Source organism: Heterocephalus glaber, unplaced genomic scaffold (assembly GCF_053883595.1).
Source record: "Heterocephalus glaber isolate CG9 unplaced genomic scaffold, H.glaber_assembly_v1.0 deba00001150, whole genome shotgun sequence".
Classification (NCBI taxonomy): domain Eukaryota; kingdom Metazoa; phylum Chordata; class Mammalia; order Rodentia; family Bathyergidae; genus Heterocephalus; species Heterocephalus glaber.
This window is the reverse complement of record NW_028258204.1, coordinates 845,636-866,116: the sequence shown is the minus strand read 5'-3', so window position 1 is coordinate 866,116 and position 20,481 is coordinate 845,636. Positions and strand designations below refer to the sequence as shown.

The 20,481-nt window shown below is 45.4% G+C and overlaps 1 protein-coding gene across 4 annotated transcripts in view; it reads right to left on the bottom strand.

Moving 5' to 3' along the window:
* Wdfy4 (WDFY family member 4) overlaps nt 1-20,481 on the bottom strand; it is a 287,946-nt gene that overhangs the window by 226,063 nt on the left and 41,402 nt on the right. For all 4 annotated transcript variants that reach the window (XM_004874534.4, XM_087210586.1, XM_087210585.1 and 1 more), the window contains 6 exons: nt 19,094-19,283; nt 17,980-18,169; nt 15,855-16,012; nt 13,129-13,581; nt 7,025-7,129; nt 5,513-5,703 (listed from right to left, as the gene is read on the bottom strand). In XM_004874534.4, coding sequence (XP_004874591.2) covers nt 5,513-5,703; nt 7,025-7,129; nt 13,129-13,581; nt 15,855-16,012; nt 17,980-18,169; nt 19,094-19,283 — 1,287 coding nt within the window. The remainder of the gene's footprint in view (nt 1-5,512; nt 5,704-7,024; nt 7,130-13,128; nt 13,582-15,854; nt 16,013-17,979; nt 18,170-19,093; nt 19,284-20,481) is intronic.

Below are 20,481 nucleotides of genomic sequence, written 5' to 3'. Positions count from 1 at the left end.
GACACTCCCAATTTGGGCAAAGGGCTATCTTGTGACTTAAACATATATTTTTGAATAACAATCTATGGCAGGACATGTGGAAGTTAGCAGACAAAGGAAAAATTGATGGCCTTGAAAAAAAGGAGGAGACAGACTCAATTTTAAAATTCTTTTACACAGAAAATCAAATGGAAATTCAGTAAAGTCATAGGTAACTATTTAACATGAAGCCTTCCAACTTGGGAGAAAGATAATTTTCTAGCTCAATCTCTAAAATGCTGGTACCTTAATCTAACCTGAGTGTCTATTCACAACAATATAATGTGTGCCCCAACACTTACATTATGTTCTCTACATGATATCCCATTATAAGAAACCCAAGGGCCCTGGTGGGTCATCAGTCCCATGTTTGGCCTCAGAGAACATGAGAGGACCTGGGCCATACTGACCAACACATGGGAAGGAGGATTATTTCAGAGACAAAGAGAAAGGGTGGCCAGGAACTGCTGAGAGGTCTCCCACCACCCCACCTGTGACAATGAGAGAAATTAAAAACAAAATGAAGACCATAGTGACCAGGAGAATCTATGGAAGACCAGAGTCCACTTTCATATTCAAACCGACGCAGCAATATAAAGTCAGGGAGAAGGGCTCATCCTTACCAGTATGGGTTGATTGATCCTTTCCCAGTTAGAGAAATGTCTAACTTACTACTGTGGTTAGATCAATGATAACCCATTACACCTCAGTGTGGGGAATAGATTGTCATTTTGCTTTTTTAAAAAGCAGCATCAGAGCCACCACTGTGGGGGTTAAATCAGAGTTGCAGGATGGATTTCAAGGAGATGGACCTTCCACACTGCTGGAAAGACAGAGGCAAAAACCACATATTGAGGGCTCAGTGGCGACATTGCTTTCTCCTTGAAGGTGAGGGTGTGGACTTGGCTTAAAACCGAGAAGAGACTAGTATTTGTAGACATGTCCTTAGAGATGAGCATGTATATACTAGAGCAAGCTTCTTGCAGAAGGCTGAGCCCCAGTGCATGTGTGTAGACAAAATGGCTGTGTATCCCCAGCGGCCCCCCCGGGGGGGTCTCAAGGCAGACACCGCATTTGTACCTTCCCTGCAAGAGTAATCATCCCCAACAAAGAGTTATTTCTTCAGCTGAGCAGAAGCTCACTCTGACTTTGCAGTGTGTGATGCTTTTGGCCCCTTCCTTCCTACACAGCAGGTTGATCATTGGCAAATGACACGCACGTGTCTCACTGTCTGAGCCTGACAGTGCACCTGGTCACACAACATGTGCCATGAAAAATAAACCAATCACAGAGACACTGGGAAATCTCAGCCTCTGTGATGTTAAACAGGCAACATTTTTGTCAAGGCTTTCCAGGGCTCTTAACACTTCTAAAAGTTTGGCTTAGGGCAAATGGAATCAAAGACACTTGTGGGTTTCTCACATGACACATGACAAAACAAATACCAGAAAGGGAGAACAATTGAAAAACGGTGCTAATCAGATTATGGCCAGTTGTTTGCTTGCCAGATGACCATAGAAACCCTCCTCGCCCCAGCACTCATCTTTCAGGCTTCCAAATTGGTGCCAGATATTGCTTAGAAGAGCTCCGTGCTTCAGAGCGGAGTGTGGATGCTTGAGAGCAGATGTTTTAAAAGAGGAGCAACCCAGGAAAAGTCCTCCTGATGATCTGTATCTCTCAGAGGGACTGTCACCTGCAATGCCTAGGCAGTAGCTTTCTTCTCACCCAGGGTAGAAGGGAGGAGGGCAGGGGGGATGGCTGTCCTTAATTGTTGCTTTGTTTGATTTATTAAATTCAGAGTCATTATCTAAAATGGGGCTAATCTCATTAGAATGTAGACTGTTCTATTATTTCTTAGGATGAGGTTAATTTCATATTTGCAGAGTCATAAAATAAAGAGTCCAAAATCCAATTACGAAGGCTTAATTTCATAGCAACTAAAGAGAAACATTTCTATCATAAAGGAAAATAAACACTTTGCTACTTCAGGAAGTGATTTGTCAGGAACTGGGGGCCTAGGAAGAGGGTCTCCATTACTGTCGCTCAACTTTGCAAGGCAATGCATCACCGAGAGCTTCAAGGCTGCGGAAGGGAGTAAATTTAATCAGCTGAAGTCAAAGTAATCAGGCTCGGGTTGACACATTTCAAGAAAGGTCAGCGTTAAGCACATTTCCTCATCCCTAACTCAGTTACCGTGTCATCGTCTCTGAGTTAGTATTCCTCCAGCTTGAATCTATAGAATGGATGTGGGCTGCAAAACGCTAACTATGTTAGGACTAACAGGATTTATTTCACATTCTATTATTTGTTATTCCTCATAATTTTCCATGTGTCATGCTGGAAGACCGGTGAGGTAATGCAATTAAGCTCAGAGTTGAACAGCTAAATGTATATTAGCAAATCAATCTGAATTTGTGCATAACCCAATCATGGTCCCACCGGCCGTAGGGAGGAAATTCATTTGCTTACATTATCCTTTAACTCAGTTATCGCTTGCCAGAATTGGTGGCACAGTCATATGCACTTCAGTGTTGGTATGGAAGAGCTGCCGGATTTGGAAACATCTGCCCAGAGTTAGTGGATTCTGCCACAGGGAAGGGACATGGGGGTGACGTCATGACATGATCTCACTTCAGATGTGGCAGTCCTTTATGGGCGGCACTGCTTGCTCCCTTCCCTTGCTGTCCCAGCACTGTGGCACTTCCCCCACATTGTTATCTGACCCACTGTGTAGACACAGTGCCTCTCAGTTCTGAAAAGGGAGATCCGGCCAGAAAGAGTTCATTTCACATGTTTGTTTCCAAAGTTCCCAGGGGTTCCCAGAATGATTTCAAGGTACTTGCAGATTTCACGTCCACCCCAGTGAGGGTTCACTAGTGACTCCTGTGACTCATGCTAGGCGAATCTGGACGAGGCTCTGGGGGGAGCGATATGTTCACAGCCCAAGTCCCTGCAGGGTGATGGCAGCTTCTGGGGCCTCCCGACTGCCCAGCAGGACCCAGCATACCAAACTCAGGCTAATGCTTTGTTAAATAAGCTCACTGTACTCTCATTTCTTACATGCTCTCCTGATAGCGAGGTTCTGAAATGATATTGAATCTGTAAAACATCATAATGGCTTTACATTGCTAATTCCAGAAATTCAGTCTATTACCCAAGGGCCAGCACTCCAATAAGATGCCTGTGAGCTGTAGAGTAAACAACAGGAATGCTCCCTGCACAGGGCAGAGCCCTCTTCTACACTGGGCATGAAGATGCTTTCACTTTCCAAAGTGAAGCAAAACTTTCTGCTCTACGATCTGCTTCACCTTCGCTACAAAAGTGTCAGAAACAATTGTGGTCCCAGCAGAAAGCCAGAGCCCTGAGTGTTTTGGTAGTGCTTTCTCTGTCCCCATGGGATCATGTAAATCAAGCCGCAAATGCAGACACAGGAGGCACAGATGAGCACAGCACAGTGAGGTCACTGGGTCTTTAGATGCTCGTCTTGGATTCAAATTAACTTCACCATTTAGCAATTGGGTGGTGTTAGTCTGGTCAAGGAAGTGCTCCAGATGTCTCTGCCTGCAACACTAGAAAACTGGGCCATGTGAATCTCAGGCCTTCCCAGCACCAAATTTTCATTTCTTCCCCTTCTCTTCCTCCGTGTGTGTGTGTGTGTGTGTGTGTGTATGTGCGCACACGCTCATGCACGCACATGCACATATGTGTTGCTAGGGATGGAATGGAACCCAGGCCTCATGCATGCTAGGCAAGTGCTCTACTACTGAGTTACACCCCAGCCCTCATTAATTTCTCTTCGTTTTCATTAGTACATGAAGGGCTGGGGATTTAGCTCAGTGGTTCTGCCGCCTGCCTTGCAAGCACAAGGTCCCGAGTTCAATTCCTGGGTATCAAAAAAAAAATTCATTAGTACATGTAGTGATCACATTCATCATGAAGAGTTGGTATATGTGCAGAGCACATCTTAATTCTTTTTAGTCCTCTTCCTTTCCCTCACTCCCCTCTCCTTCCATTTCTTGGTTTTCTTCCCATTTGCAAAATGCCTATTTCCCTGTTTCCTATTATCTATCTTTTATTTTGTTTTTTAAATTATTTATACTTTGGGTTCCAGGGAACCTATGCATATCTGGTTTATTTCATTTAACATTACAGTCTCAAGGTGCATTTATTTTCCTACAATTGACTCAAGTTTATCCTTCTTTATGGCAGAGTAGCACTCCATTGTATGTAAAAACCATATTTTGTTTATCCATTCATCTATTGATGAACACATAGGCCACTTCCATGATTTAGCTATTGAGTTGTACTGCTATAAACATGGGTGTGCATGGATCCCTGAAATATGATGTCTGTAACTCATTAATTCTTGATGTCTCTCTCCCTTGCTGTGCAGGCTGTTTTGCAATTGCCTTATCTATGTAATCATGAGACTCAAATATCTTCTAAGACATTTAACTTTTGTTAAATTTTGTGCTTCCTAGAGATCACTGTCACTGATTTTGGGGGGGAAGGGGACCCTATAATTAAATCACTGTTTGGGTTCTTGTCACCTAAGAAACACATGATAATTTGGGTCACATAGCACTTTTGGATAGAACATTCATGATGCTGGGGCCACACCAACTGATGCAAGCTTGGATGATAAGAAAAGAGAATTTTTCAAAAATGTAAACCACAAAGACAGAAGAGATGAAAGGAAGGAACAGGGCCAGGGATTTAACTCCGTGGTTCCACCACCTGCCTCACAAGCGCAAGGATCCGAGTTCGATTCCCAGTACCAAAGAAAAAGAAAGGAAGGAACAACAAGATTGTGAAAGCAATAGATGGAAAGGACAGGGAATAAGAGAGTTGGTATTATATTTGATGACTATTAGCAATGTTACAAAAACGTACTTCTCTCTGTCCTCCAAAGGTGACAACCCAGGCCTCTTAACCCTTTGTCCCTGCTGTTCCCTCTCCTTGGATGGCCTTTTGGTTCCCTCTCCAGGTCATACCTTCTCCTGAGCCTTCTGGTCTCTCCTGCTTCTCTCCTTCCATGACAGCCTCCATGTCTAACCAGGATTCCCTCCACTTCCATAACTGTCAGTGCTGCTGGAAAGTACTCACTCAGCCAGGGACTTCATTTCCCATCCCTTTGCACCCAAGGGAGTCCTCCCCAAAGTTATGCCCAAAGAAAACAGGACAGAAGCTAACATGTGGCCATTGAGTGAGGAGTTCTCTACCATCCACAGGCCTGGGGGCCAAGTTGGATGCCCAGGTGACTGCTGTCTCCGAACAGCAGTCCCAGTCACTGATGGATTCTGCATAAGAAAGAAATGTCTAGTATTCCCGGCAACTGAGGACAGGAGGCCTATTTGTTACAGCAGCTAATGCTACCTAACACAAGGTCCTGCCTAGCAAACACAGTGGCCCCTGAAAGGACCGATGCCTGGACACATGGCAGTCACCTACATATCAACCTGAGAGGCAGCCACAATGCAGGGTGGGAAATTACCTGCAGGAGATCCAGTTTCAGCTGCAGCTCGCCCTGTGTGGAGGAGCACAGCGCACCCACAATGATGCTGGCGTACTCCTCAGCATTGATGACTGCAAGCTGCTCCAGGATGCTGAGTGAGGCCTCACGGTAGCACTGGTCATCCAGGAAGATCTTGATGAAGGGTACCATGCCATGGTCCTTCAAGACCACTAGGGACAGATGGAGAGGAGGCGCTGAATGAGGGGGCCTTCAATAGCAAAGACAGCTTTTCCTGACAACTTTCACATTTGTTTGGCCACATTTTTAGGTTTTGCTTTTGCCCTTTGGTAGTCTTTTTTTTAACTTTTTTTACACATCATATACATTATGGATGACATTAGGAAAAGGAAAAGAGAAACTGTGGAGCTGACAATTAAATAGAAATCTTTCTTCACCAGTGAGAATTTTACTTTTTAAAAATCCTTTGACTCATAAGCTCCCCATAGGAGTTAAGTTCGGGAGCTCTATTGTACAAAATGATGACTACCATTAACAAAGTATTATAATCTTATAGAAAAAAGAGAAAGGAAAAGTCTTTTTCTTTTTAAAAACCTAAGTAACCAGGCTGTCTTCCTTTATTTCTGTGTAATTCCTTAATCCAGGGCCGATGACAATTCTCTCTTTCCTGTCTGCCGAAATTCTTATAGAAAGCAAACCATTTAAGAACATATTTAAGAATTTAAATGTGAATTTAAGAACATATCTAATTCCTAGGTAGTTTCTTGGGGAAAGAATTAAAGAAATCCAGTTGGTGGTATGCTTTTGCTTAGAAGTAATCCAAAACATGTCCTCCCCAGGATTGATATTTGAAGTAATCCTCATGGAATAAAACTCAGGAATTAATGAAACCAAGTAGCTTTGTGTGGATTTGAGCAGCTCAGATCCAGAAGGCAGGATTGTTCCATTTCTGGGCCAGGTACCCCCACACAGAAATCACCTGTCCCAGAGGAGATTCCTGAGCTCTACCTCAATCTACGCTAACTCAATGTCTGGGACCAAGCCTGGGACTACGAATTTAACCAACACCTCCTGCGAATATTTTGGAATTTAATGTTAAGAGACTTTTACTCTGCTATAATGAAGTAAATTTTTTTCATTCAACATAGATGATCTATGAAGACCTCAGATAAAGATGAGAAATCACCAAGCCTATGGATGCGACTTTGTTGATGCAGTAATAGATTTTTCTTGAAAGGGAAGGGGGCTCCATGGTCTCATTAATTTAGAAATTGGCATATTAAACACAATCGCAGCTCACCAATCTTATTGTTCAACCTCAGGAGTAAAAAGTGTTAATCAAGGTGTCTACTAACTTATCGACGATCAGTGAACATCAACCAGCCAATGGACACTAGCCACAACCATAAATATTATATAAATATATTATTCCTTGAATATAACCTTTGAATATAGATAACCAACACATAGCTAACCAGGAAGTAGTCAATGTTTTACTATAGGGTGGCAAGGCAAAGCTGACACCATCCTTACCTGCATTCCGAACCGAGCCTTTGAGAAGTGCCACTACAGTTCTCAGCATCACGCCTGTGAGTTCTCTTTCTGGATCTTGGATGCCAGGACTGGGCTCTTTGTTTCCTGTCATATTAAATAATCAACCAAAAAAATTTTTAAAGAATACATATGACCTACATTGGTTTTCTGTCTTAAGAGGAGGTGAATACATTGTAAGGGAGTGGGCACCCCAGTTCCTAAAATAGAACCCTACTCCCCCAACAATTCAACAATTTGAGCACAACAACACCCCCTAGAAGGCTTGTGGGTCAAATCCAGAGACCCACACTGGGCCCCAGATTTTCTGAGTTAGTAAGTATTGGATGTGATCCTACAATCTGTATTTCTAAGATATGAGATGAGGTTGACGGGACTGGTCCTGTAACCACGCTTTGAGAAGCATTGCCCCAGATGATGTAAAGAGCCCTGACTTGGGCTTCATCTGGCCACTTCATAGTTTCCCATTCATCCCTGGGAGGGTGTGAGCTGTGAGCTGTCAGGTAGCTCAAGAGATTCTGGTGTAAATAGATACCCCAGTAGATCCATGAAGACATACAAGATACCTTGGTCTACCACTGAATACCACTGCCAGAACAATCCCTGAACAAATTAGAAGCTTGAGTTATATTTAGGGGATAAAGAAAGAATAAATGAATGAGCACAAGAATGACTGAGTATCTAAGGAACAACAAGACATCTCAAAGTACAACTGGATGCCTCATCCATATAAAGTTCAAGCTCTCCTAGGGATGGCCAGGTCTGGGGCTGAACTTAGAAGCAAACTTGATGTCAGCCTGCTAAAAACCAACACCCAGCTAGGATAACACAGAAACACTAAATGCAAAGACTTCCCAGTTAAACACCAAGGAAAGCAAAGGAAGTAAAATGTCAATTTCACTTATGATGGGATTTCGGGCACTAGGTTTGGTCTGGTTGGAATGTGTCCTTCAATAGTTCCTCTGCTGAAAACTTAATCCCTAAACTTACATATTAATGGTATTTGGAGGTGGGGCTTATGGGAGAGAATTGGGTTTAGATGAGGTCATGAGTATGGGATCCTATGATGGGACCAGGAAGTCATTACGAGGACCAAGTTGGCACGCTTGCTGTCTGTCCATGTGACATGCTCCACTATGCTATCAGGCAGCAACGGAGTCATGCCCAGATGCCAATACCTTGACATTAGATTCCTCACCCTCCAGCACCACAGCCTGAAGAACTTCTATACCTTATAAATTACCTAGTCTGTGGTGTTTCATTAGCAACACAGGATGAGCTGAGATAAAGTTACTGAGCAATAAAGAGAAGCACAGCTCCTAGGGGAGAGAAGCTCAGCCGGTCCCAGCACCCAGAAGGAAGCTCCCCACCTCCATCCCAGGCTCCTAGGGCCAAGAAGGTGAGCCGGTCCCAGCACCCGGAAGGAAGCTCCCAACCTCCATCCCAGGCTTCTAGGGCAGAGAAGCTCAGCCAGTCCCAGCACCTGGAAGGAAGCTCCGCCGCTGCCATCCCAAGCTCCTAGGGCAGAGGTGAGCCACGTGGGCGCCAGAAGCACCATCCCCCCCCCCGCCCGCCGCCGTGGAAATGAGAAGACACACAAACAAGCCTCAAAAACAGACTTCCAGATCACCTACAGCAACCCCAAAGGGAAACGAGATGGAACAATCTGATACTCAACCACCTGGACTCTCTGAACTGGCAACAAAAGAGGATCTGGGAAAAATGAAATCAGAAATAATTACTCAGATAACAGCAAAGATTTTGCTCATGGTTAAAGACATGATTAATAAATCTAGAGAGGACACAGATTAAAAAAATAGAGGATCGGAGGAACATGATGGAATCCCAACATAGGAAACAAATGGAATCCATAAAACAGATACAAACAGATTTCCAAGAGATTAAAAACTCCATCAAAAGTCTACACAGCAGAATGAACCAGTGTGAGGACAGAATTTCACATATAGAAGATAAGATTGCAATTAGTGAGGAAGAAACGAAAAATTGCTTTAAAATTGTAAGGGAACACAAGAAATCGATCCAGCAGCTGCTAGACGATGCAAAGAAGAATAACATAAGACTGATTAGAGTCGATGAAGAAAGAGGAGAGAGTGCAGATGACATAAAAAAACTCTTCACAGAAGTGATGGCAGAAAACTTCCCAAGGAGGGGAAAAGAACTTGACATACAGATAAGTGAAGCATATAGGACTCCAGCTAGCCTTAATCAAAATATCTACACATAGGCATATAATAGTTAGGATTCCAGAAATCCAACAGAAGAACAAAATTCTACAAGCAGTGAGAGAAAAGAAACAAATCACATGCAAAGGAAAGCCCATCAGAATCACAGCAGACTTCTCAATGCACACCCTCAAGGCAAGAAGAGCTTGGAGTGATGTATTTCAAGCCCTAAAGGAAAACAGCCTCCAACCCAGATTGATGTACTCTGCAAAACTATCTTTAAAAATTGATGGAGAAATAAGATACTTTCATGATAAAGAGCACCTCAGGAACTTCATGAATACCAAACCAGCACTCCAAAAAATTTTAGACAATACCCTAGGAAAAGACAATGAGGATCACAACCCCAGGAAACCCAGCAGAATGAATCCATTGGGGGTGACAAATTAAACGCAAAGGAGGAGAATCCAACAAAAAGAAAAAGTCATGACAAGGCTTTTACAACTTTTGATTTCATCTCCCTAATGAGTGTATAATTCAATCTTATTATTGTACTGATTAGTATTTTTCTGATTCTAGAATTGCACACCATCCCTTGTGCTATACTGGCTATTTATCATCTTCTTTTGTCTACTTTTTAATTAGCTTGTCTATTAATGAGCTCTAAGAATTCTTTATATATTCTGGTCAAAGGTTATATGCATTGTAAATATGGTCTGTTTAAGGACTACTTTTCATTTTAATGATGTCATTTAAAGTTCTAAATTTTGATGGAATCTCATTTATCAATTTTTTTTCCTTTATACATCATGTTTTTTGTATCCTGGGTAGTTCTTGCCTACCCCGAATTCATAAATATTTTTCCTTATAATTTCTTCTTAAAGTTTTATACTTTTAGGCTTTCTTATTTAGGTTCATAGATCCCTTCAAGTTATTTTCATGTATGGAAAAAAAGGGTTGAGGTTAAGTTTTTATATACAGATACCAGGTGTTGTAGTGCTATTTGCTGAAGATACTATCTCTTCCTTGGCTCTTGAATTGAGTTTATATTCTATAAAATGCTAATGTTAAATAATCTTTCAAAACTCAGTGGACCATATATGTGTGATTCTATTTCTAGATTCTCTGTTTTATTCAAATGATCTATATGTCTTTCCTTACTCTGCCTTGATTACTGTAGCTTTAGAAGAAGTCTTAAAATTAGGTGCTAAATGTCTTCCAACACTGTTTTTGTTTTTGTTTTGGCTCTTCTGGGTCCTTTGTACTCATACATAACTTTTAAATTTCAATATCCAGTTCTTCATTTATAGCAAGTATACACAGACCTGAATTTTTATATATACCTTGTGTTTTCTAATCCTGCTAAATTCAAGTACAACTTCTAGGGGCTTCTAGAGATTTCTTAGTATTTTCTCTGTAGATGATCATTTCATCTACATATAAAGATTTTGCTTCTGCCATGCCAATCCTATCCTAGTTGTGTCATTTTATTGCCAAGACTATTTCGGTTTAGACCTATGTTTCAAAGTCTAATGGACAGATGAAGAGTAGGCATATATGCCCTTGTTCCCCACTTTAGGGAGAAAGCATTGTATCATCTCCATTCATAGAAGGAGTTTTTGTTGGAAGTATGGAGTACATGTCTTTCATCTGTTGAGAAGGTTCTGTTCTACTTCTAGTCTCCTGATAGCTTTTACCATGAACAGCTGTAGAATTTAGTCCAATACTTTTTCTCCAACTAGTGACAGGATCATATGGCTTTCTCCTTTCCTCTGTTAAAATGATTACTTTTGGGGGTGGCTCTTCCAATGCTGAACCAACACTGCCATCCCTATAACAAAACCACTTTCTACATCCTGCCAGATCTGACTTCTAATAGTTTGTTTTGTTAAACAAATTTCTATCTATGTTCATACTTTTTTCTTCTATTATCGTTATCCAGTTTTAGGATTAGCACAATGTTGAGTTCCTAAAATGAGGGGAGAAGTGTTCCTTCTTTTTTCTGCTTTAAATGTTTGATATAATTTATCAGTTAAAATGTTTATGAGCCTGCTGTTGTCATATAGGTAGGTTTTCAAACTAGGAATATACTTTCTTTAATAGATGCTATTCAAATTTTATATTTCCTCCAGAGTTAGTTGCATTAATTTGTCTTCTAAGTTACTTCTTAGAAGTTGTCAAATTTATTTCCGAAAAGATTTTTGTAATATGCTTTCTATATCCTTTTAAATTCTGTAAAATCTGTGGTAATGTCTCCTAGATCTTAATACTATAATTTTTAAAATGTATAACTGATATTGTGTAACAGGAAGAAAAGGTCTAAAAGAGCAGGGGAATTGGGAGGGGTAGGGGAAGGGAAAAAAGGGAAAGGAAAAAATATGAGAAGAGGAAAAAAATGGAAACAAGGGCTTTGCAAATAGGGAAGGGTGGAGGGGGTGAAGGGAGGGCAAGGCAAGGGGAAAAAAAATAAGAACCAAGAGACTCATGTAATGGTACAAGATCCCAATGATGAATGTAACTGTATTTTATACCTAAAATGTACCAATAAACTTAATGGGGAAAAAGAAAAGAAAAAAGAAAAAAAGAGAAGCACATAACAAAATATTATCCAGGACCTGGCCCAGACACAAACAGTATCACCCCACAAGCCCATACTGTCTTTAGTTTTAACCTCATTTGCAAACACTCCTGGGAGTATATGGGTCCTTCTGGGCCTTCAAAACCCACCTGCGCGTCTCTTGGAGAATCTACCACAATCTCCAAACAGCAGGGCTGACCCTCTAGGATTCCAAGACTGTTGTGTGCTAGGCATAGCACTGGATACTGTTCCTCACTATTACATACCCATCATCCTTGCTCACAGGAACAAGCAGCCTCACAGAGGCGAAGTCATTTCACTGAGAGCCCTGGGCCTGTTAATGACACTGCCAGAATTCTAGCCCTGGCTGTCTGGCCCTGCAGCCTCAGCACCCTCCCCACCAAGATGTCCAGGAAACAGACCAGCTGATGGCCTTGGCTTAGGTCAGAATTCTGCACAACTAAGGGCTATGGAGCCCCAGGTGCTCCCAGCCAATGTGATGTGGGAAGAAGAGGGGAGGAGGAAGAAGCAATGAGAGGTAAGTGGAGGATGCTGAGGTCCTACTGCCCCTCCTCCAGGATGATTTACCAGGGCTGCAGGTATAGACATGGAGAGAAAGCTGAGAAGACCGGGGAAGGGGGTTCAATACAATCGCTCCAGGTCACAGAGGGAGTCCCCCTCCGGGTACCCAGTGTGGGGAATGGGGAGGCTGTAAAGGAGCCCAGCCCCTGACCAAGGGGCCTCTCCATGAAGACAGAGGATCCCAGAGTCCAGAATGATAGCAGAAGCTGCTGAGGCTGAGACCCCCACAATGCAAGGGCCGAAGTAGGGCCAGGAGCCACGGAGAGTGGGACCAGACTCAGGGGGGCATGCTGAGACATCAAGTCCCTAGTGACCCTTCTCCTGGCAGGAGACCATCAGGCCTACAATGCAAGTGACCAAGGCCTATCCCGGCCGGCCCCAGAAGGGCATCCAGAACTCCAAACGCCCCAGGATCCTGTCCCCTTTGCATTTCCAAGGATCTGAAGGCCCCCATCTGCATCTGCCATCTGCACCCCGACAGTGTCCAGGCCAGGGGTGCAGTGAGCCCCAGGCCCATTTATAGTTACATCCACCCCTCTGATCTCCTCATGGGGAAGCTGGGAAGCTCCTTGATCTTTTGGAAGCCAAGTATACCAGGAGTCCCTTCTCTGATCCTCACGATGCCCATGGCATGAACTTGCTCACCTTCTCTGTTCCATCAAGAGATAGCCAGCTTGGAACACAGACCTGGCCTGGCTCTCGGTGCCCATTTGCCCACCCCTCCCAAGGCCCCAGAGCTGCACCTGACTTCCTCATGATCTTAGCCTGCTTCCGCAGCTGTGCCAGCAGCAGGCCCAGCAGCCCCGAGTCCCGGAAGATGTCAGTGAAGAGGGGTTCACTGTCAGTGATCTTGAGGATGCTCTGCAGGGCCACAAGGGTGCAGGATGGCTGGGGGCTCTCCTTGATCAGATGCTGCACTTTGCGCAGGATCTCATGGGGCACGTAGCGCAGCCTGAACACCAGGGCCTCCAGCAGTTGGAAGAAGTGCACCTGCACCAGGGTCGGCTTTGAGGGCACAAGCTCCACAAACTGTGAGATGGGCTGCAGGGTCCACTCCAGCAGGAAGAAGTTCCTTGGGTTCCAGGCCCACATGGTCTTGATGGCCAGGAGAACTTGCGTACAGAGAACTGAGTCACTGGCTTTGTGGAAGACATTCTGCAGGACCTGGAAAGCCTGAAGATTCTTAACAGTCACCCCTGAGGATGAAAACAAGGGTCATTTTACAAGTTATTTCTCCTGCCTGCAAGGAGTGAACAAAATATATGGTGAATGCTTACATTTAAAAAATGTACAGTAAGATACGTTGCTATGAATCCCTCCCAAAATACTCCCCCTCACTTCCAACACACTTATCCCATCATTCTTGCCACTTTTTGAAGCAGTTCTGGAAGTCCTCTTTTCTGAGTGTCTTTATAATGTGTGATCAGAAATACGGTGAATGCTGTGGCTGAGTGCCATTCAACAGAAAGGTGGGCTCATAAAAATATGACAGTGCGTCTTTATTCACCTTATTCACTGGATCTGGTGCTAGGTGACTCTGGCTCTTCCTCAAAGTCAAAATGACCAAGCAAAGTAAATGTTTTGAATGGATTCATGACATTGAGGCAGCCATGACAGTGCAACTGAAGACATTCAAGTAAAAGGACTCCCAGAACTGCTTCAGAAAGCAGCAAGGATGAAGGGATAAGTTTGTGTGAAGTAAGCAGCAGTGTTTATTAATAGCAATGTGATATTTATTGTAATAAAACTTTTGTTTTAAAAAGTTTTTGACATTCACCAAATATTTTGATCATAGTACATATGTCTAGAAATGTGCATTATGACATGTCATTTGAAGTTCCTATTTTCTAACTCCTGTGAGTCCATGTCCATCATAGTCCAAAAATGCCAGCCACCTAGTATATGAAAAAGGCCCAAGCTGCATTGCCAAGATGAGCACTCCAACTGCAGCCACCCCAATCAAAATATGCAGTGCTCCCCACCAATTTCCAATAGAGAACAAGAAAGAAACAGAGCAGGGGCTGTGGATTTAGCTCATTGGCACCGCACCTGCCTAGCAAGGGCAAGGTCCTGAGTTTGATCCCCTGTACTGCAAAAAAAAAAGAAAGAAAGAAAGAAAGAAAGAAAGAAAGAAAGAAAGAAAGAAAGAAAGAAAGAAAGAAAGAAAGACAGCAAACTATGCCACTAACAAAGCCCAAGCCAAGCAAGCCAGAGCCATTTCTAGACAAGCTTCTCAGTGAATTCACCTTCCTGACCCATGGAAGGTCATTCTCTCTCTTGGCCTCCAGCCCTCTGTCATAGTTTATATCTAGATGTGGGCTTTGGGGAGGCAGTTGCATCATGGGGGCTTACAGCTGACTTACTCCTTGGAAGAGGGCCTGGTCAGAAGAGATGGTCAATGGGGGCATGGCCTGGAAGGGTTTATCTCCTCCTGGCTCTTCTCTTGATCTCTCTCCTTCCTATCCACCATACCCTGAGCACCCCTGCTCTACCATGCTCCTAGGCCATGCTGCCGTGCCTTGGAGACAGCCAACTATGGGCTGAAAACTAAACTGTGGGCCCAAATGAACCTTTCCTCTTTTACATTGCAGGTGTCAGGTATTTTCCTCAGTGACCAGGAAAGTGACTATGACAGTCCTCTCTGCTTTGGATACCAGAGAAGTGTCTGAAACTGGCTCCATGCCCTGTGTCTCCCTGAGGCCGCCACGGCCCTTCCTAGCCTGACCCCTACATGTGTCCAGGCTCTCCACCTCCCCTGAAGCTTGGCAGCCTCTTGCCTCTACAGTGCAGCAGCCCTCACTACCCTGGACTCATCCAGCTGCTCCAGGCCACCATGTCTTCCCCAGGCCAGATTTCCTGCCTTCATTTCAACCTGTGCAATGCACTCTGAGCCCCAGCACTCCATCAGCATTTTCTGAATGACCTGCCAACATCACAGATGTGTCTGATGTGAGCATCAGCCACTTGTCCTGCAGTCCACAGGGTGGAGGCACCCAGCATGAGGCAGGTGTGAGCTGCACAGGAAGAGTGGCATGCTGACTGAGTTCATCAGTCAATCAATCAATATCAAAAGTCCTGAGAAGAGAAGTCACTGACTCTGAGCCTACGTGGCCGATTCATTCATTGGTCCCCATTATATAAGCAAATGATTCGGAGTAAGTCACAGCCAAGGTGGAGGTCACATCACAGGCCTCCTCCGTAAACTGAGAAAATCTCTGCCTTTGTAAGCAGTATTTCCTGAGTCCTCACAAAACGAGCTTCCTCACGGACACAGCTGCAGTTACACATTGAAGAAAGTTACAAATTGAAAGAAAGGAGACTTGGGATCCACAGTCTTCTCCCCAGGGGTTATAGCAGAATTACACCCCTGTGTCACACGCAAGCGCACAACGAACCAGGGAGTCCTGCTCTGCCCATCCCGGCACAGCACTGACCCTGCTGGTCCCCCAGACACACGAGAAGTACCCACCAGAAGACTCCTGGTGGAACTTGAAGCCCTCAAGCTGTGGGTAAGTGATGCTGTCGAACACCTTCAGCTCTGAGCTCCCACAGGAGGTCAGCCACACCACCAGCCCAACGAGCTCCTCCAAGTGGGGCTCCACTTCTCCCTGGGTCAGCCCGTCATACCTGCAGGGACAGCAAAGCAGACACCTTTGTGCATGGTGCTCCCCACAGGAATGCAGGGCCAGTGCAGATGTGCCACACTGGGGAGACTGGAGGTCCCCAGCTGAGAAGTGTTGCCCCAGAGGCAGGAGTTTGCCCCATATAGGGGTCACTCTGTTTGCAAACTTCAGCCTCCGATCTGGAGACACACAATGAGAACACATTGGTCCCTTGTTTTGGGTCTTGGCACTGAGGGTCCAATTACACTTGGGTCAACTACAGTCTGAAAATATGAAACTGAAAAATTCCAGACATAAACAATTCATAAGGTTTAAATAACTTTTGTTATACTATATTATTATATGATTATTTTATTATTACTTATTGTTAATTTCTTACTGTGCCTAATTTACAAATTAAATTTTATCATGTATATGTATAACATAGTGTCCATAGACTTCCTTCCTGTCAGTGAATGTTTGGGGCATCCATGAGGGGGTCTTAGCACACATCCAGGTGAATACTGGGGGCCACTGCTCACAGGAACCTGCAAGAGCCTGCACCTCACTTCAGAGGAAGCCACTTTTCCTGGTGGATCCCCAAAAGATCTGTACTCAGGCACCAGCAGAAAAGGGGCATCCCTGAAATCAGAGATCTGATATTCCCAAAGAGCAGCATAGTAGACAGCATGGAAAGAACTGGACTTCAGAGGACTTCCTTGTGGTCGTCTGAAGGTTGACACTACTCTTGGTTTTAGACCCTAGTGGCAGGAGGCTGCCTTGCTCCACTCCTGACATGGTGCGGAAGGGCCCTTTCAAGAGAAAAAATGCTTCAGTGTTGCTGCAGGTAGGGCAGGAAGGAAAGATACCATGCCAGGTGGCTGCTTCCCCACTCCCAGGATCAGGCTTGTTTCCCCTCCTGTCTTCCACAGGACAACTGGGAAATTGACCATTCATTGAATCAAAGAATCACTCTGGAAATACCATGGCGCAAACCTCCATGGTGGCCACAGCTAGTGGGTCATGGTCCAGACCAATGTGAATGTGGTGTGCCCAGAGGGACATTTATTCATAGTTCCCTTAGGAGGGAGATCCTCAAGGTTTTGCCATTTGGTCACATCCTGGTGGACAAGGATATTCATCCTTCCCATTCAAGTCACCCCCTCTAGACTCCAAGCCTAGCTCCACCTTGAAGTCTGTGGATAGTAGTTTGAACGTGCACCTCACCCAGAAGCCAAGCAAAGCTCAAAGAAGTATGAGCAGCCTTGCCCTGCAGCAGCTCCCCAAGCTCTGAAGAAGGGTCTGGGCCATTGAGGAATTTCTTTGAGTTCCATCCCTTGCTGTCTGGGCCCAACCTACACGTGACACAGTAAGTCAGAGTGGAGGGATTAGTCTAGCCCCGGGTGGATGGAGTCTTTGTGTTTCCCACAGTCCAAAGTCTGGAAGAGGGAGGAGGATTTCGTGGGGAGCCAATCACGGAGAAAAAGATAGGGAGAGGTCGTGTGGAGCATCATCACCTCACCACCTCACTGGCGTTAGTCCTTCTGGGGAAGTCAAGGCAGTGTAGAACTGCCCCCAACCCAGCCAATTTTGCTGGGTATTCACCCATCAGCTCGCACCACCCATTGGCTGAGAGCTGCCCCTAGGAGTGTTCACTCCCAATATTTGCACCTCTGGGGTCATAGGCTGGGAGCTCATAGCTGCCCTCAAAACCCCACTGCAGACATAGCTCTGACATGTAGAAGGTAGGGCAGCAGTATGCAGATGGCACCAGCCACCATGCAGATGCGTAAAGTCATTACTTCGGACCCTGGGAGGGAGTAGTCTGTACCCCATCTGCATGCTCCGTTGCCTTTGCAGCAAGGGGTCCCTCTGGCCATTCTCAAGGGGGCTTTGCATTTCAGAAGACATGCACTTGGAGACACATGGCACCCCAATGTTTCTGGAGACCTTGTCTGGGGTGGCCTGTTCCCTCCAGGGAGAGCCACTTACCGCAGGAGCACCTTGAGCAGCAGAGGGTATCCCTCTCCGTTCTCAAACTCCAGAAACAAGGCCGAGGAGATTGGGTAGGAGTCCTTCACAAAGCTCAGCACCAGGCTCACAGCCTGGCTCACCTCAGGGGCTGGGAGAGTGTCCACCAGCCTGGAGAGGTTCTGGACAGACAGCCGCATGCAGTCTGCAGCTGCGAGGAAAGCATAGCCCTGTTGATCCCAGGCAACCCTGCTCTTCCATCTTCCCTCCTGCCACCACCTCCTCTTCCAGGAAGGAGTCCCCATGTCTGCTGCTGCTCCTGTCAGAAAAGGCTCGCCTGGGAGGTGGCATCCGGAGAGTCAGGAGAATAGCCATGATCTGTAGACTGGCAGGTGACACAGGAGTGGGGACAACCTCTAGGCCCTCTTTCCAGGCAAGAGAGGCCAGGTCCCAAGTCACACAATGAGGGACACAAGCCATAGTATGGTAGAGGACATGGAGAAGCAGGGCTGGCTCCCAGTGCAGGGAAGGAAAGACACAGGTGAGGAGGAGGAAGAAGGTGGGGGAGAGGAAGGGGAAGGGGAGGAAGTGGGAGAGGGTGCCAGGGGATTGAGGCTGAGAAGCGTGGGTCAAGTAGAAGAGCATGCAGGGCTGGACATGGAATGTACCAGTCCCCAAGCAGAAAGCCAAGGGAAGAACCAGGTCAGAAGAGGGGGTGCTATTAGACTCTGCTTTGTGCAGAACCCTTGTTTTCCAAGACTTTCTACTAAGTAGGGCCTCTTCTGAGAGCTGCACAAGCCACCCCAGGGGATGCCTTGACCTCCTCCTCATCCCACAGGCCCACCCAAACCACCCTTTCCGGAAGGAAGTTCTGGGTACAGACAGTGTGTTGGACAGTGCATGCATGGCACACGGGTCCCCCTTTCCCTGCTCCAACAGAGCATCAGCATGTGCCACAGAAGCCCTCCTCAAGGGGCTACACAATGCTGACCACCCTCCTGGGCACAGTGCTTCTCTTACATAGCCCCAGAGATCTCTATTGAGCTTCTAGTACATGCAAGGCTGTTGTTGCAGAAAGTAGGCTCTCAGCTTTGCTCCAAGAGTTCAAGGCCTGCCCCTAGCCTCCAGGACCTACCCTGCAGGTACTGGATGATGCTGGGGCTCTGCACCCTGGAGATGGCCCTCAGCACACAAAAGGTCGGCTCTCTCCAGAAGCGACAGCTGTGCTCCCGGAGACAGGTGGTGGCAATGAGCAGAGACTGGAGCTCGCTCCCCAAGAGGAGGCCCTCCAGACCCTGAGGCTCACTGCACAGGTTCAGCAACATCTGAGGAGAAGGTAGAGGAAGAAGACCAAGGAGCTCTGGTTAGAAAGCAGATCCTCCTCAGATGGATCTTTCTCCACTTCTCTGGAGCATTGGTGGATGTGTCTCAGAAACAAGGACCTGACTGTGAGCACAGTCCCCATCCCCAGGGTCAACAGGGCCCACTGGGAAGGAAGAGTAGAGGTGTGGCTTACATCTGCACCCATAATCCTCACAGACAATTCCTATGCTCTCCATATCAGGACACAGCTGTCCCCTTATCTGCAGGGATACATCCCAAGTCATTGTCCAGATGCTTGAAGCCCTGTATAGCCCCAAACCCTATGGATACAGCCCTCCTCTATTCCTGTGTGCTCAACTGACAAAGGTGGAAAATATTGCAACTATACTGAAAATGTACAAACTTTTTTCTTGTCATTATTCCCTAAAGAATACAACATAGCAACCAGCTATTGATGTAGTACCTTCATTGCATTGGGTATTATAAGTCATCAAGAGATGATTTAAGGTATAGAGAAATGAGCATAGGTTATATGCAAATTTTATGTAAGAGACTTGAACATTCACAGATTTTGTTATCTATGGGAAATCCTGGACCTGGGGACACTGAGGGCCCACTATGCTGCACTTTTTCCTATATGTGCCTACCTATGAAAAAGTTCAATTTATAACGTAGGCACAGTAAGGGATTGACAACAGCAATAATAATGAGCTAGGGCAATTACAACAATATACTACAATAAAAATTTTTTTAACTTAGGAATTGTTCATTTCCAGAGTTTTTTATCTAATATTTTTAAACACAGGCTGATTGCAGATAACTGAAACTGTGGGACGCAAAACAGCAAACAACAGGGAGGGATGATGTGGCTTTGGTGTCTTCATATGGCAACACAGAAAAATGCCATCAGCAACTCAGGTATAGAGTTCACAGGACCCGATGCTGTTCAGAAAGAGAGGTGCTCCTGAATTCTTGATTGGCACTCCAGCTTGACTACTCCCTGAGATCACAGTTGCCCCCACCAGTCTGGTCTCCCCATGGCCAGCAGAGGGACTTCCAATACCTTCCAACTCACTTGGGGTACAATCCAACGGCCCCGGCATCAACCGCAGGGTCCCTCCTGCACCAGCCCTGTGTCCTCTCTCCCTTTACAAGTGCAGCTCACCCTTGGACTCTCAGTGATCCAACAGGACCTCCTTC